Below are 15,573 nucleotides of genomic sequence, written 5' to 3' on the forward strand. Positions count from 1 at the left end.
TTCTTCTTCTTCAAGATTGCTGTAGTTATTTTGGGTCTTTTTTGATGCCAAATAAGCTTTTGGGGTATTTGTTCTAGATCTGTAAAATATGCCATTGGTATTTTAATGGGGATAATATTGAATCTCTAGATTGCTTTAGGTAGTATGGATATTTTAATGATGTTAATTCTTCCAATTCATGAATCTGGTATATGCTTCCACTTTTTTATATCTTCCTGTATTTCTTTTTTCAATGTCTTATAGTTTTCTGAGAACAGGTCTTTTATCTCCCTAGGTATCTTACTTTTTTTGTTGCAATGGTAAATGGGATTGTTTATTTAGTTTTTATTTCTGTGTATTCTTTATTGGTTTATAAAAATGCCAGAGATTTCTGGATAGCGAGTTTGTATCCTGCTACGTTGCCAAATTCATTTATTAAATCTACTAGTTTTTTGGTGGAGTCTTTGGGGTTTTCTATGTACGATATCATGTCATCAGAGAATAATGATAGTTTTAGGTCCTCCTTTCCAATTTGGATGCCCTTTTTTTTTCTTCTTGTCTGATTGCTGTGGCTAAGACTTCCAGTACTATGTTGAACAAGAGTGGCAAAAGTGAACATCCCTGACTTGTTCCTGTTCTTAAGGGAAACACTTTTAGTTTTTTCCTACTGAGTATGATGCTGGCTGTACATTTGTCATATATGACCTTTATTATGTTGAGGTATGATCATTCTATTCCCACTTTGCTGAGAGATTTTTTTAAAATCAAAATTAGGTGTTGCAGTTTGTCAAATGCTTTTCAGCATCTATTGATATGATCATGTGATTTTTATCTTTCATTTTGTTTATGTGGAATATATCACATTTATTAATTTGCAAATATTGTACCAGCCTTACTTTCCTGGGATAAATCGCACTTGATTGTGGTGTATAATTTTAAAAATATATTTGCTGGATATAATTTGCTAATATTTATTTGAAGATTTTGGTGTCTATGTTCATCAGGGATATTGGCCTGTAATTCTCTTTCTTTGTAGTGTCTTTATCTGGTTTTGGGATTAGGATTAGACTGGCTTCATAAAAAGAGCTTGGAATGCCTGCTGGTGTGGCTCAGTGGTTGAGCATCGACCCGTGTACCAACACGTTACCAGTTCGATTCCTGGTCAGGGCACATGCTCAGAATGTGTGCCCGGTTCCCAGTGTGGGGCATTCAGCAGGTGGCCAATTGATGTTCTCTCTCATCGATGTTTCTATCTGTCTCTCTCTTCCTAGAATTAATTAAGGAAAAATAAGTAAGTAAATAAATAAATAAATAAATAAATAAATAAGAGCTTGGAAGTCTTCCTTCATCTATAATTATTTGGAATAGTTTCAGGAGAATAAGTGTTACTTCTTCTTTTTTTTTTTTTTTTTTTATGAATTTTTATTTATTTTTTTGTTACAGATATTTTACCTTTTTACCCCATTGGCACCCCCCACCCCACCCACCCTCCACCCTGTCCCCGGCTTAGTTGTCCATGTCCATTGGTCATGCATACATGCATATAAGTTCTGTGGTTTATCTCTTCCCACTCCCCACCCCCCATCCCCTCTTCTGAGGGATGTCAGTCTGTGCCCTACTTCCATGTGTCTGGGTCTACTGTATTCCTCAGACTGTTATGTTCATTATATTCCGTATATAAGTGAGATCATGTGGTATTTGTCTTTTTCTGCTTGGCTTCTTTCACTTAGGATAATACTTTCCAGGTCCCTCCATGTCATCTCAAAGGATAAGAGATCTTTCTTTCTTACCGCTGCATAGTACTCCATTGTGTATATGTACCACAGCTTTTTTATCCATTCGTCTACTGGTGGACACTTGGGCTGTTTCCAGATCTTAGCTATTGTAAATAGTGCTGCTATGAACATGGGGGTACATATATTCTTCCTGATTGGTGTTTCAGGCTTCTTAGGGTATATTCCCAGCAGTGGGATCACTGGGTCAAATGGAAGTTCAATTTTTAATTTTTTGAGGTAGCACCATATTGTTTTCCATAGCGGCTGCACCAGTCTGCATTCCCACCAGCAGTGTATTAGAGTACCCTTTTCTCCACACCCTTGCCAACACTTGTTGTTTGATGCTTTGTTGATGGCGGCCATTCTGACAGGTGTGAGGTGATACCTCATTGTTGTTTTAATTTGCATCTCTCTGATGATTAGTGATGTTGAGCATTTCTTCATATGTCTCTTGGCCATTTGTATGTCCTGTTTGGAGAGGTGTCTATTCAGCTCCTCTGCCCATTTTTTAATTGGGTTCTTTGTCTTCCTTTTGTGGAGTTGTATGAGCACTCTATATATATTGGAAGTTAACCCCTTATCTGATACATCATTGGCAATGATGTTCTCCCATACAGTGGGTTGCCTTTCCATTTTGATGATTGTTTCTTTTGCTGTGCAGAAGCTTTTTAGTTTGATGTAGTCCCATGCGTTCATTTTCTCCTTTATTTCTGTTGCCTTAGGTGATGTATCAGTGAAAATTCTGCTCCGTATGATGTCCGAAATTTTGTTGCCTACATTTTCTTCTAGAATTTTTATGGATTCATGGGTCACATTTAAGTCTTTTATCCATTTTGAGTTTATTTTTGTGTATGGTGTAAGTTGATGGTCTAGTTTCATTTTTTTGCACGTAGCTGTCCAATTTTCCCAACACCATTTATTAAAGAGGCTGTCTTTACTCCACTGTATGCTCTTGCCACCTTTGTCAAATATTAATTGAGCGTATTGCCTTGGGTCCATTTCTGGGTTTTCAGTTCTGTTCCACTGGTCTATATGCCTGTTCTTGTGCCATTACCAGGCTGTTTTGGTTACAGTCGCTTTGTAGTATAACCTGATATCTGGTATTGTGATCCCACCTACTTTGTTCTTCTTTTTCAAGATTGCTGTGGCTATTCGGGGTCTTTTTTGGTTCCATATGAACTTTTGAAGTATTTGTTCTAGTTCTATGAACTATGTCGTTGGTATTTTGATGGGGATTGCATTGAATCTATAGATTGCTTTGGGTAGTATGGACATTTTAATTATGTTAATTCTTCCAATCCATGAACAGGGTATGTGCTTCCACTTTTTTATATCTTCCTCTATTTCTTTTTTCAATGACCTGTAGTTTTCTGCAAATAGGTCCTTTACTTCTTTGGTTAAGTTTATTCCTAGGTATCGTAATTTTTTTGGCGCGATGGTAAATGGGATTGTTTTTTCAGTTTCTCTTTCTGTGAGTTCATCATTAATGTACAAGAATGCCGTCGATTTCTTGACGTTAATTTTGTATCCTGCTACTTTGCCAAATTCATTTATTAAGTCTAATAGATTTTTGATGGAGTCTTTAGGGTTTTCTATGTACAATATCATGTCATCTGCAAATAATGACAGTTTCACTTCCTCCTTTCCAATTTGGATCCCTTTTATTTTTTCTTCATGTCTGATTGCTGTGGATAAGACTTCCAGTACAATGTTAAATAAGAGTGGCGAAAGTGGACATCCCTGTCTTGTTCCTGTTATTAATGGAAATGTTTTTAGTTTCTGTCCATTGAGTATGATGTTGGCTGTAGGTCTTTCATATATGGCCTTTATTATGTCGAGATATGATCCCTCTATTCCTACATTGCTGTGCGTTTTTATCAGAAATGGATGCTGGATTTTGTCGAATGCTTTGTCAGCATCTATTGATATGATCATGTGGTTTTTGTTCTTCATTTTGTTTATGTGGTGTATCACGTTTATTGATTTGCGAATATTGTACCAGTCTTGCATCCCTGGAATGAATCCCACTTGGTCATGGTGAATAATTTTTTTGATGTATTTCTGGATCCGATTTGCTAATATTTTGTTCAGGATTTTGGCGTCTATGTTCATCAGGGATATTGGCCTGTAGTTTTCTTTCTTCGTAGTGTCTTTTTCTGGTTTTGGAATTAGAATTATGCTGGCCTCATAGAACGTGTTTGGAAGTCTTCCTTCTTCTTGAATTTTTTGAAATAGTTTGAGGAGAATGGGTGTTAGTTCTTTTTTGAATGTTCGGTAAAACTCCCCCGTGAAACCATCTGGGCCTGGGCTTTTGTTTGCTGGGAGAGTCTTGATTACCTCTTCAATTTCCTTAGTTGTTATTGGTCTGTTCAAGTTTTCTTTCTCTTCCGGGAGTAGTTTTGGGAGACTGTGTGTTTCTAGAAATTTGTCCATTTCGCTTAGATTGTCGAATTTGTTGCCATATAGTTGTTCATAGTAGTTGTTAATGATCTTTTGTATTTCCGTGGTGTTGGTTGTTACTTCTCCTCTTTCATTTCTGATTTTGTGTATTTGGGTTCTCTCTCTTTGTATCTTGGTGAGTCTAGCTAAGGGTCCATCAATCTTGTTTATCTTTTCGAAAAACCAGCTCTTTGTTTCATTGATCCTTTGAATTGTTTTTTTGGTCTCTATGTCATTTATTTCTGCTCTGATCTTTACTATTTCCTTCCTTCTACTTGCTCTGGGGTTTTCTTTTTGTTTGCTTTCTAATTCTTTAAGTTGTGAGGTTAGACAGTCAATTAGAAATTTTTCTTGTTTTTTGAGGTAGGCCTGTAGTGCTATGAACTTCCCTCTCAGAACTGCTTTCGCTGCATCCCATAGATTTTGTGTTGTTGTGTGTTCATTTTCGTTGGTTTCCAGGAAGTTTTTAATTTCTTCCTTGATCTCCTGGGTGACTCATTCATTGTTTAATAACATGATATTTAGTCTCCATGTGTTGAAATGTCTTTGCATGTTCTTGTTGCAATTGATTTCTAGTTTCATGCCATTGTGATCTGAGAAGATGCTTGATATGATTTCAATCTTCTTGAACTTGTAGAGATTTAGTTTGTGTCCTATCATGTGGTCTATCTTTGAGAATGTCCCATGTGCACTTGAGAAGAATGTGTATTCTGTAGTTTTGGGGTGTAATTCTCTGTAGATATCTATTAAATCCATTTGGTCTAGTGCTTCATTTAGAGTCTCTGTTTCCTTGCTAATTTTTTGCCTAGAGGAGCTATCCAGTGCTGTCAACGGGGTGTTGAAGTCCCCTGCTATGATTGTATTGTTGTCGATTTCTCCTTGGAAGTCCTGCTGAAGATTTTTAATATATTTTGGTGCTCCTATATTGGGTGCATATATGTTTATCAAGGTTATATCTTCCTGTTGGATAGATCCTTTCAATATTATGTAGTGGCCGTCTTTGTCTCTAGTTATGGTCTTCATTTTGAAATCTATTTTATCAGATATGAGAATTGCTACCCCAGCTTGTTTTTGCTTTCCATTTGCTTGGAAAATTTTTTTCCATCCCTTCACTTTCAACCTATGTGAGTCTTTTGTTGAGAGGTGGGTCTCTTGTAAACAACATATAGATGAGTCATGCTTTCTTATCCAATCAGCTACTCTGTGTCTCTTTATGGGAGCATTCAATCCATTTACGTTTAAGGTGATTATTGATATGTACTTATTTATTGCCATTTTTGTTTAGTGTAGTTCTATTTTTCTTCCCATTTCTACTGCTAATTACAGCAGTCCTTTTAACATTTCTTGCAGTGCTGGTTTGGTGCTAATGTATTCCCTTAGCCTTTTTTTGTCTTGGAAGCTCTTTATTTGATTTTCTATTTTGAATGATAGCCTTGCTGGGTAGAGTAGTCTTGGATTCAGATTCTTGTTTTTCATGACTTTGATTACTTCATGCCATTCTCTTCTGGCCTGTAGTGTTTCTTGTGAGAAGTCAGCTGAGAGCCTTATGGGGTTCCCTTTGTAGGTAACCTGTTGCTTATCTCTTGCTGCTTTTAGGATTCTCTCTTTGTCTTTAATTTGTGGCATTTTAATTACTATGTGTCTTGGTGTGGGCCTGTTTGGGTTCTTCTTACTTGGGACTCTCTGTGCTTCTTGAACTTGAATGCCTTCTTCCTTCACCAAATTAGGGAAGTTTTCTCTCACGATTTTTTTGAATATATTCTCTATCCCTTGCTCATTTTCTTCTTCTTCGGGGACTCCTATGATGCGAATATTATTAAGTTTCCAGTTGTCCCATAGTTCTCTTAAGCTGTCTTCCTGTTTTTTAATAGTTTTTTCCTTTTGTTTTTCTGATTGGTTGATTTTTTGTACCCTGTCTTCTAATTCACTGATCTGGTACTCAGCTTCTTCTACTCTGCTTTTTAGACCTTCCAATGTGTTCTTTAATTCCGATATGTCATTTTTTATCTCTTCTTGGTGGTTTTTAATTTCCAATTGTTTTATTTTCAGCATCTCTATATCCTCACTCATGCTGTTGAGCTTCCTCAAGATCATGGCTCTGAATTCTAGCTCTGTTAAATTGCCTAAGTGCTCCACATTGATCTCATCTTCAGTGGAGGTCTCTTGTTCTTTCATTTAGCTTCTGTTTCTGTGTTTCACCATTTTGGCTATCACTGTGGGCTTTGGAGCCTGTCACATTTTCCCTGTGGGTGTTGATGTTCTGCTGTTTGTGGCTACCTCTCCTGGGTTTAGATGAGCGAGGGAGGACCCATGTTGAACACCACTGTCTAGTCTTACTTTCCTGGTTAAGGTTGCTATCCCAGGAAAGGTACTGTTATCCTCTAGCTTTTTGCCTGGAGGCTAGCAGTTGAGGTTACTTGAAGAGTTTTGGGTTGTTAGTTGATTGAAAAACTCTCTCAGGTGCTCAGTGTAAGGGGATTTCCTGAGGGTGGGGCAGATGCTGGTTGTTGGTGACACTCAATTAGTATTCCATTGGCCCACTGGGTGGGGTTGGATCTCCGAGGGAGGTGTTGCTGCCTCTCCCCAGAGCCCTGGGAAGGAGCAAGATGGCCACCTTTCTGCGTGGCCGCAACTCAGCAAATGCTCTGAGCATCCACCAAACCCTAGTGTCCCCACACAGTTCCAGTCCAGTCTGTCCTCCCTCTGCCGGAGCCCAAGGTGATTGGCTGTGGCTATTTCAGCCTCTGTCCCGGCTCTGCGCTGTGGAGCTGCGTGGGACTTTAACCCGAGGGCGCTGTTCACAGCTAAGGCCGCTGCTGTCTGTGGGCTCCCAGCCTCCCTCTCACGCCTTCTCAATCCTACCAGGATGGAGTCAGTGTCCCTGGTTATATGGTCCTCGCAAGCTGCTTTTCTGTTGCTTTTTTCTGTCGATTTGCCTGTTTTATAGTTGTAATTCCAGTTTGGTTCTGGGAGATGGTCTTTGTAGCTTCCTTTCACTCTGCTGCCATTTTGGAATTCTCAGTATTTTTATTTTTTATTAAAAAATTTTTTTTTACCTTTATTGATTTTTTGAGAGAGAGGAAGTGAGAAGGAGAGAAAGATAGAAACATTGATGAGAGAGAACATTGATTGGCCACCTCCTGCATGCCCCCCACTGGGGATTGGGCCCACAACTTGAGCAAGTTCCCTGACCAGGAATCAAACTGGTGACCTCTTGGTGCATGGGTCGACGCTCAACCACTGAGCCACACTGGCTGGACGGTATTTTTATATCAGCTATTTTATTCTTCATTTCCACTTGATTTTTATTCACAGCTTCTACCTCTCTTTTTATGTTGGAGTGAGTAGTTCTTACTGTGTTGTTTGAGCACCTCTAAAACCATTGCTTTGAATTTTTTATCTGACACATTGCTTGCCTCCATTTCATGTAGTCCTTTTCTGGTGTTTCCTCCTTTTCTTTCATTTGGGGGTTGTTTCTTTGTCTCATCATTTGAGCAGTCTGGTAGTTTGGGGCCAGGTGAGGCATATTGAGATGTGTAGGCAGGTTGGTGTGTATCAGATATGCTGTGCCTCCCAGTCTGGGTGTGGTGACTTCCTTTGGGACCCAGAGGAGCAGTTTCCTCGATCCCTTCACCTTCTCAGCTGGGTGGCCTAGGAATGACCCCTGTGTGGGTTACGTGGGCTCTCCTGTTGAATTTTGGTCTTGATTGCTCTTGTTTGTTTGTGGGTGGGCTCAGTCCTCAGTGTTGCTAACTATGAATCTCAACCCTGACCCTATTGACCTGTTGTGCCAACCGTTACAGAAGTGTTAACAGAACAAAACCAGACCAAACCAAAAAGATCTCCCTCAAAAATATCAGCATCAACAATGATAAAAGCTCCAGCTTCAATCCAAATGTTAAAAGACAAACAAAGTGAAAACACACACACACACAAGAATACTAGAAGGTGTGAGATCAAACAAATTAGAAGAGGGAGAGAAAACGAGTTATATGAAAGTAAAGAAGGCAAGGCCGTACTAATCCAAACCAAACCAAAAAGCACCTTAAAAAAGTATCAGCATCAACAATCATAAAAGCACCAGGCTTAACAAAAAGCTTAACAGACAAACAGATAAACAGAAAACACACACACACTCACAAAAGAATACTAGAAGGCCTGAGACTAAAAGGGTTAGGAGAGGGGAAAAAATGAAAGCAAAGAAGGCAGAGACCAGAAGTGGGGTAAAAGTATAAAAATTAAAAGGTAGGAAACTGAGTAAAATAATAATAATTTTAGAAAATAATAATGCTAAATTGAATAAAATATAGAATAGGAAAGTAAAAAAATGGGATAAGAAAAGCAGAAAAAAAAAAAGGAATAAAAAACAATAACAAAACACATCAAAACAGCCGCCACCACAACAAAAATCTTATATCTTGTATCTGCTATTTATGGAACTCACTGGATTTTGCTCCAATGTTGTTGGATCTCACCCTGTGAGTGTGGGTCCCTGTCCTCTTGGGAGTTCTCTGGTACAGGCCAATGTGAATTGCTGTCCCTGCCTGGCCCTTGGCCTCCTGGCTGAAGCCCTGCAAGGTAGGATCCCAGGTATCCCCTAGCCCAGAGGCTGGGTCCCTTTGGGGCTGCCCACTTGCATGTATTTGTTCTGGGCTGCCTTCCCTTTCCCCGTGGCGCTGGGCTCTGCGGAGTATCAGGTCCAGTCAGGGTGGTTTACACAGATTTGTTTTGGGGGTGGTGCCTGTAGCTTATAGGAGGGGCAGGCAGTCTCTTCCTCTCCTTCTAATACCTCAGCTCTGCCTGAGTTGCTGGCACCCCCTGTTGCCAGCCAAAGCAGGGGAGAATAGAAAAAAATAAAATGAAAAGGAGAAAAAACAACAGTGCCCTGCTTGGCTCTTTAATCTTTTAGCACAGCCAGCTTTCACTGGGCAGGGCTTCTGCCCAGGCCCCCTCCCAGCCAGATGTCCCACTCCACAGAGCCCCCAGGCCCTGCTGCGGTTCCATGGGTGAGGAAAGAGGCACCTTCTTTTCACTGGGGGGGGGGAGGAATGCACCTCTTTCCCAGGCACTCTGGCCAGCCCTCCTCAAAGTTCTTTCTGGGAGTACCCAGCCCCTCAGAGTTGCTGCTGTGTGGCTCCCCAGGCCCCTCTTCAGGTGTGCCTTCTGCTTTGTGGGCTCCCCTGCTCCCACAGTCAGGGGGGCTTTCCAGGCTGGCTCCACAACCACGTGCTGTACTGGCTTCTAGGCTGGGACAGTGCTGAGTCCCCCTGGTGGGCCGAGTCCCCTCTGATTCCCACTGTCCCATGCTAGGATGCTGTGTGGGCTCCCCTTCCCCTCTCTGTTGCTCTTCTTTAGGGATCCCTGTGGGGCTGAGTCCCTGGCTCCCAGCGGGCAGCAGCTGTGCCGCGCACCTTCCCTCCCTCTTCTCCTCTCTTCCCCACACTCCTGCCTGCAGTATTTCCACTAAGCTATTTTCAGGTGGCTTTTCAAGTTGAATGCTCTGAGTTTAGCCTCAAGTCTGTCCTGTACTTGGGTCAAGTGGTGGAACTTCCTTATGCTTCAGCCATCTTGCCCTCCTGGGCCAACCAGAAGGTTTTATATTCATGAGAATATATTAAAATATATTAAAATATAGGCTCCAGGTTCCATTATACCTGTATACCCTACACATAAGTTAGAGTTTTGTTCAGCTGCAGGCACCATAAAAATTCAGATACTTGTTTAAATACAAAAGAATTGTATTTGCCGCAGGCAGAAAGAAGTTAAGAGCAGATCTGGAGGTGCAGACTGTCATGGGAAAACCAGGCTTCTCCTCTCTTTCCTGTCCTGCCAGCTTCATTAATAGTTTCTGCTGTCCCTTGGGCCTCGCATGAGCACTCCAGGCAGGACAAGGGACAGAGCCAAGTGTTAGCACTGGCAGCCTTGCATTTACAGCCATTGGCCAGGACGGGGTCACATGGCACTTCCAGCTGAAAGGTGTTCTGGGAGGCTGAGCTGGTCTCTCTAGTAGAGGACAGCAACCGGAGGGATGTTGGCTCAGTCCACTTACAGTGTCTGCCACATCGCCTCAGTCCATGTCAGAGGGATTTCAGGGTCATACGTGGATTTACTATTGAGTATGGTTTAAATTGGCCCAAACTGCAACACATAGAGACGTGTCTGAAGTGTTTATCCCAGTATAGAACTGAGCACTGGAGGGGTCTTTCAGTTAGATGACACTGAATGTTAGAACTGAGTCTAAAGAGGTAAAGAGGCTACAGTGCAGCTTGACCGGTGGCAGAAGTACAATTGCAACTGAGTTTGTCTTCCATGAAGTCAGTCTGTTCTTTCTAGTTCATTCCAGTATCTTCTCAAAGTAGACATGAATCGCTCATCACTTCTCTTAAAGTGATACAGACGTGGAGCTGTGAGCTGCTCTGGTTTCCAGTGAGGGTGCTGAGCGCTGTTAAGCTGAGTGCTGGGAAGGGGCATTGTTGACAGAGATGCATCTGTGTGTGGGTGAGACCCTAACCTGCAGTGTCGAGGGCCTGTGCTGGTGGGCTCCGCTACCTTGTGGAGACCTGGCTTTTAGGGTGGGCGACCCTCTGGGGGGCGGAGTCCACAGGCGGCAACACGTGGGTACAAACTGTCCGTTTCCCTTGCTGTGGCTTAGGATGTCTTGCATTCATGGACCCCTTGGGACTCTGAATAACTTTGGAGAGGCTACGATGATAACTTTCTCCCCCTTTCATCTTAGGTGTTGCTGTGATTCACAAGCCCTTGTGACCTCAACTCCCACTGCCAGGAGGTGGGGAAGGGAGGGGTGCTGCCTGGAACTCAGAACAGAGGGATCACCAGGACTGGACCCCACTTTCTGGGAGAGTCTGCGGCAGAGCGCGAGCCGCCCTCCTCCGACTTGGCAGAGAAGAGTCCGGAGTGAAGACTGGGGACCCACCTCCTGCACCCCTGAGGGGTTTTGGCCTCTGTCCCGAGCAGTGGGTTCCTGATAGCTTTGTGGCACCTTTGGGCTTTTTGTATGTTTCTACAAGAACAATGTGTGTGTGTGGGGGGGGAGGGGGGTTGTGTATATGTGTGTGTAGAACATGGTGTCCCACTAAGTTGGGGGTAGGTTGTGACAGTCTACTGGATTTCTGTACTACTGATCCTTCCACTACACTAAAAATCAAATCACAGATTTGATTACTTCTGGATTTGTCCTGTGGGCGCTGAGACTACTTCAGCTGCTGTCTGCTGGAGGCCCAGTTGGACAGGGATGTCCAGAAAGGCCTGGCCAGAGAAGCACTGGCCGTGACTACTGGCGGCGAAGAGCTGGGCGCTCTCCAAGCTGCACGGCCTCCTCTGTGTGCCAGACTAGGAACCGCTGGGTTCCCTGGCCCTCAGCCAGCTGCTCTTCCTCGGTCTCTCCTCCAGGAAGCCCCCGAGGACTGCTCAGTCTTCAGACCACTGGTCTCTGATGTCATGAATTCTACGTTTGGGAGATTTTGTGTCTCTTCAGTTGGGAAAACTGGCTCTTCAGAGAAGCCCCGAGTAACACACTAGGAAACAGGTATACATGAAAAACAAAAACAAATAAAGCCAAAGTGGAAAGGCTTCAGTCCTTGCCTGCAATGGTCTTGGAGAGAATCCTACTTTTGGATTTTTCCAGGATATGAAAGTTCCCATTATATTTATTATCCAGGAGTAATTAATCACAACATCTTATTTACCCTCAAAAATGTACTGATTTGGAGGATAAGTAGAAGGTCACCCTACCTCCAAAGCCAAAGATAGGTTTGTCCCTGCATTGGATGGGGTCCTATGTGATTCATATGGACATGGACACCTTCAAAGGAGTGTACCAACTGGGGCTGGTCCTTGGCACTTTGTGATGATGGTCACGTCCTTTTCTCGTGCTCTCCCTCTATTCCAGGGCCTGTACCCTCTCTCTAACTCCTTCTTCTTGCTTCCCCTGTGGGGAAGGAGATGGTGGTAGGCCCTGGATGTGTTCTCTCTCAGGGGTACTTGCATTTTAAGAGAGGAGATAATGACAATTTTGCTAACTCACAGGTAACAATTATTAAAGACAGAACTTCAAGAATCTGGAGGGAGGAGGGTATTTGAAGGTACACAGAATGAATTGCATTAAAGAAAAAAAAAGAACCTTAAATCTGTGCTGTTCCTAAACTAGCACGTTGCTTATGTGGAAATTTCTGGCATAAGGAGTGGAGGTCTTGTGTCTGGAGAACAGTCTTACACCTTGGGAGCTGAGACTTAACCCTCCATGATGTCAAGGTCTGCCTGAAGGAGCCAAGGGGCTTGATGAGCCTGATATTGGACTCTGACACCTGTGGACTCCTTCCAGGCAGATTAGCGCAGGAGACTGGCATTCCCCTCCCCTCACCCTCCGTTAGAGATCCAGGATCTTCCCCAGCCAGTTTGCCACTGTGTGTATTTACAGTATATTTACTGTGCACTGAACACTGAACTCCCTTGAAGATGAAACTTCTCCCATCGAGCAGATGTTATTTCAATGAGACATTTGGAGAGGAACAAGGCGCCCAGAACTTCTAGTAGCCTTGGGAAGAGGCTAAAATATCCAGCTTTGGTGACCGGAAGAAATGTCTCCAAAGGAATCAAGGCCCGCTTTTAACTGGGTGCTCTGCTCTTGTCTAGCACTGGAGATGACTGGTTTCGGGGCTCTGCCTGGCACTGGTTGGAAGCTGATGGAATGAACTTTTTGTTCCAAATGTTCTTCTCCCTTTCTGAGGGAGGTTTGGGACTGTGTGTGTGTGCTGAGGATGAGCGTGAGGTTGGGGTGTGATGTGTGCTGTTCACTCAGCTTCTGATTTCAGATGAAAGATGAGGTCTCCACCCCCTCCGACATGCAGGAGCTGGACTTTCACTCCTGTGTGGGAGGCTGCTGTCTGTGTGTCATCTTCCTAGAAGGGTCCTCCTGCCCCTGAAAACTAGCCAGCCATGTCTTCTGCTTTGGGATTTTAGCTATTGATTCCACCTCACGTCTCCCTTCCAAGGAAGCACTGATTCTACTGGTAGTGTTGCTGAGGCCATGTTCATTTTTACCCTCATGTGTCCTTGCTCATGGGGACTAGAACACTGGTATGTCATCACCAAAAAACCAAACTGCTCTAACTGCCCACAGATGCCATAAAAAACTGGATGTCTCTTTATTACCAGGTACTATTTTCTCTCCACCGTGGACACAGCAGATTTATTTTCAAGTCTATGCTGGCCATGTGGTAGATGAACTCCCACCCCAGCCCCCATTCAGGTGGCCACAACTACCTGTGAATGCAGCTTTGCCAGCAGTGTGTCTGACATCTGATCACAGGTCTCAGTGATGTAATGGAATTGCAGCCCAAGATTAGAAGCACTTAGACGCTACTTGGATACTGATTTAGACTACATAGGAGTAAGGCTCCGAATTCCAAAGTTCTTTCTCATAAGTACCCAGTGGCATCTGTCCATCTAAAAGTTGTGGTATTATGCAAATGAAGTGACCTCATTTTCTGCTATGCAATAAGAATACTTAATTTTATTTCATGACAAACCAGTTGCAACATCCCCTAAGAGGCTCTTTGAACTGTCTTACTTTTGACATCTGTTGTGTAATGTTTATATCTTCCTGAGCCAGATCCTTTCACAGATTACCTTTTTATAAAATCGAAGCTATAGCTTTCAGGCTATAATTTTAATGTAGATATTTTTATAAGATAATTTTTCAGGATATTTGAATTGATTTTTATTGTCCGTGATAATGAGATGTTACGTTCTATACGTCATTCACTCTCAAGCAGAGTCTACGCCTGTAGCTACCTTCCCTTTATGTCTCATGCTCCCAAAACTGGTTTTTCAGTAGCTCCAGAGAGAAAACACAATCACTGGTGTTTCTTGAAACACTGAGGGACTGTGAAGCCGGACTCAGCACTTCCCCGTCTGTGTCTGCGCTTTCGGAGGCTGCTTTCTGCAGCGGCGAGGCGCCCTCCTGGCCGGGCGCTGAGCCTGGCCTGCTGTGGCGTGGAGAAGCCCCAGAGAAGGCTGCCCTCCAGCACCTGCTCCCAGGAGTGTCCTCTGCAGGAGACCATCCTCATTCTCTTCTGTCTCCTCCTTCTTCTGAGGCTTCCAGGAGCTTGAGTCCTGTGCTGCCAGGGGGTGTCCCTTGTGGAAGCCTCTTGCCTGTGGACTTGAAAAGAGGGTCACTCTTGTGATCCCCGTTCAGAATGTGTCAAGCATGAGCTTCATAGATGCTCACACTACACTTAAAAATTACATGTTCTTCTGAGCTGTGCCTACACTCCAGGCTCTCTTTTGTGTATTACCTACCATGAGCTTCATTTTAAAAAACCTTGTTTTTATTATTATTGGGACAGGTGCCATTTGAATTGCCTCCATGCTCCCCATTTGCACCTTGGATCAAGTTGGGCGGTTGGACAAACTCATTCTCCAGCTAGCTGGAGTTTTTAAGTGTTTGCCTGAAGAAGCAAGGAGGTTGGAAGGTATTTTTTAAGTGTTTGCACTATGCAGAGTCCTAAGCCCCTCCCGTTCAGCGGTGCTGTGCACCCGCTGACCAAGCTGGGAACTGGCAGCACTTCCAGCTTGGGAGGGAAGAGGCGTCCTCGGGGCGATGTGCACAGCTGTGCAGCCCTGTGCAGCCTGTCGCGGCTCAGCGACGCGGCATCGGCCATGGCAGGAACGCAGGGGCTGTGGTGTTGGAGAAACAAATTGCTCTCGTGCTATGTTCTTGCCTTTGATTATGAAATTTCAGATTATTTCCTCCCTTTCTCAGTGGCAATAAAGGACCCTTGTTGGATTTGGTTAATTTGTATGTGATGTGTAAAATACTTTCTTTGAAAGAAAACTCAAGGCACTGAATGTGTATGTCTGTGTGGGTGTGCTGTCTGTGTGGTTGCCCATAGGCAGGCCGACTTGACCACTGACACCACGTAACACGTCGCATAGGTAAGGTCCTTGATCTGCTGTTTTCTGCTGGGACATTAGGGACTGTACATCTTATAAAAGGACACTTGTCACATGCTTGATCAGTCACGGTGGTAGCTGAAGAAACAGTTCCTCAAATGTGTTATTTTAATAGGAATCATGTTCTAGTTTCCCATGCTTTGTTACTTTAATTTTAATAAAAGCTGAACTGTGAGAACCTTTCTCGGTATTTGATTTCTGTAGTCCAGCCTCTACACTGTATCTCAGATGTGAAAAGGACAGACTTACTCCTACATGCCTTCAGATTTAAAATTTTTTTTCTCTTTAAGATCTCCTGGATAGGGTCTGGGTTTTTTTGGAATCTGTTCACTGGCCTAAGAATAGTGCCAGACCCCAAAGACCTTCTTTATGAGACCAGCAAGGCCCGTCCCTCCAGTAGGCGTTT

At 43.3% G+C, this 15,573-nt stretch overlaps 1 protein-coding gene across 14 annotated transcripts in view; it reads left to right on the top strand.

Moving 5' to 3' along the window:
- KLHL3 (kelch like family member 3) overlaps positions 1–15,573 on the top strand; it is a 551,388-nt gene that overhangs the window by 130,243 nt on the left and 405,572 nt on the right. For 2 of the 14 annotated variants that reach the window (XM_036281822.1, XM_036281817.1), the window contains 2 exons: positions 10,930–11,206; positions 11,604–11,739. The exons of 10 other annotated variants lie outside the window; for them this stretch is intronic. In XM_036281822.1, the coding sequence (XP_036137715.1) occupies positions 10,930–10,958 (29 nt within the window). In that variant the 3' untranslated portion in view covers positions 10,959–11,206; positions 11,604–11,739. Of the gene's footprint in view, positions 1–10,929; positions 11,207–11,603; positions 11,740–14,560; positions 15,382–15,573 lie in introns of those variants that run through there. 2 more of the 14 variants (XM_036281819.1, XM_036281818.1) reach the window with 2 other exon arrangements.

Source organism: Molossus molossus, unplaced genomic scaffold, assembly GCF_014108415.1.
Source record: "Molossus molossus isolate mMolMol1 unplaced genomic scaffold, mMolMol1.p scaffold_m16_p_4, whole genome shotgun sequence".
In the NCBI taxonomy this organism is placed as follows: domain Eukaryota; kingdom Metazoa; phylum Chordata; class Mammalia; order Chiroptera; family Molossidae; genus Molossus; species Molossus molossus.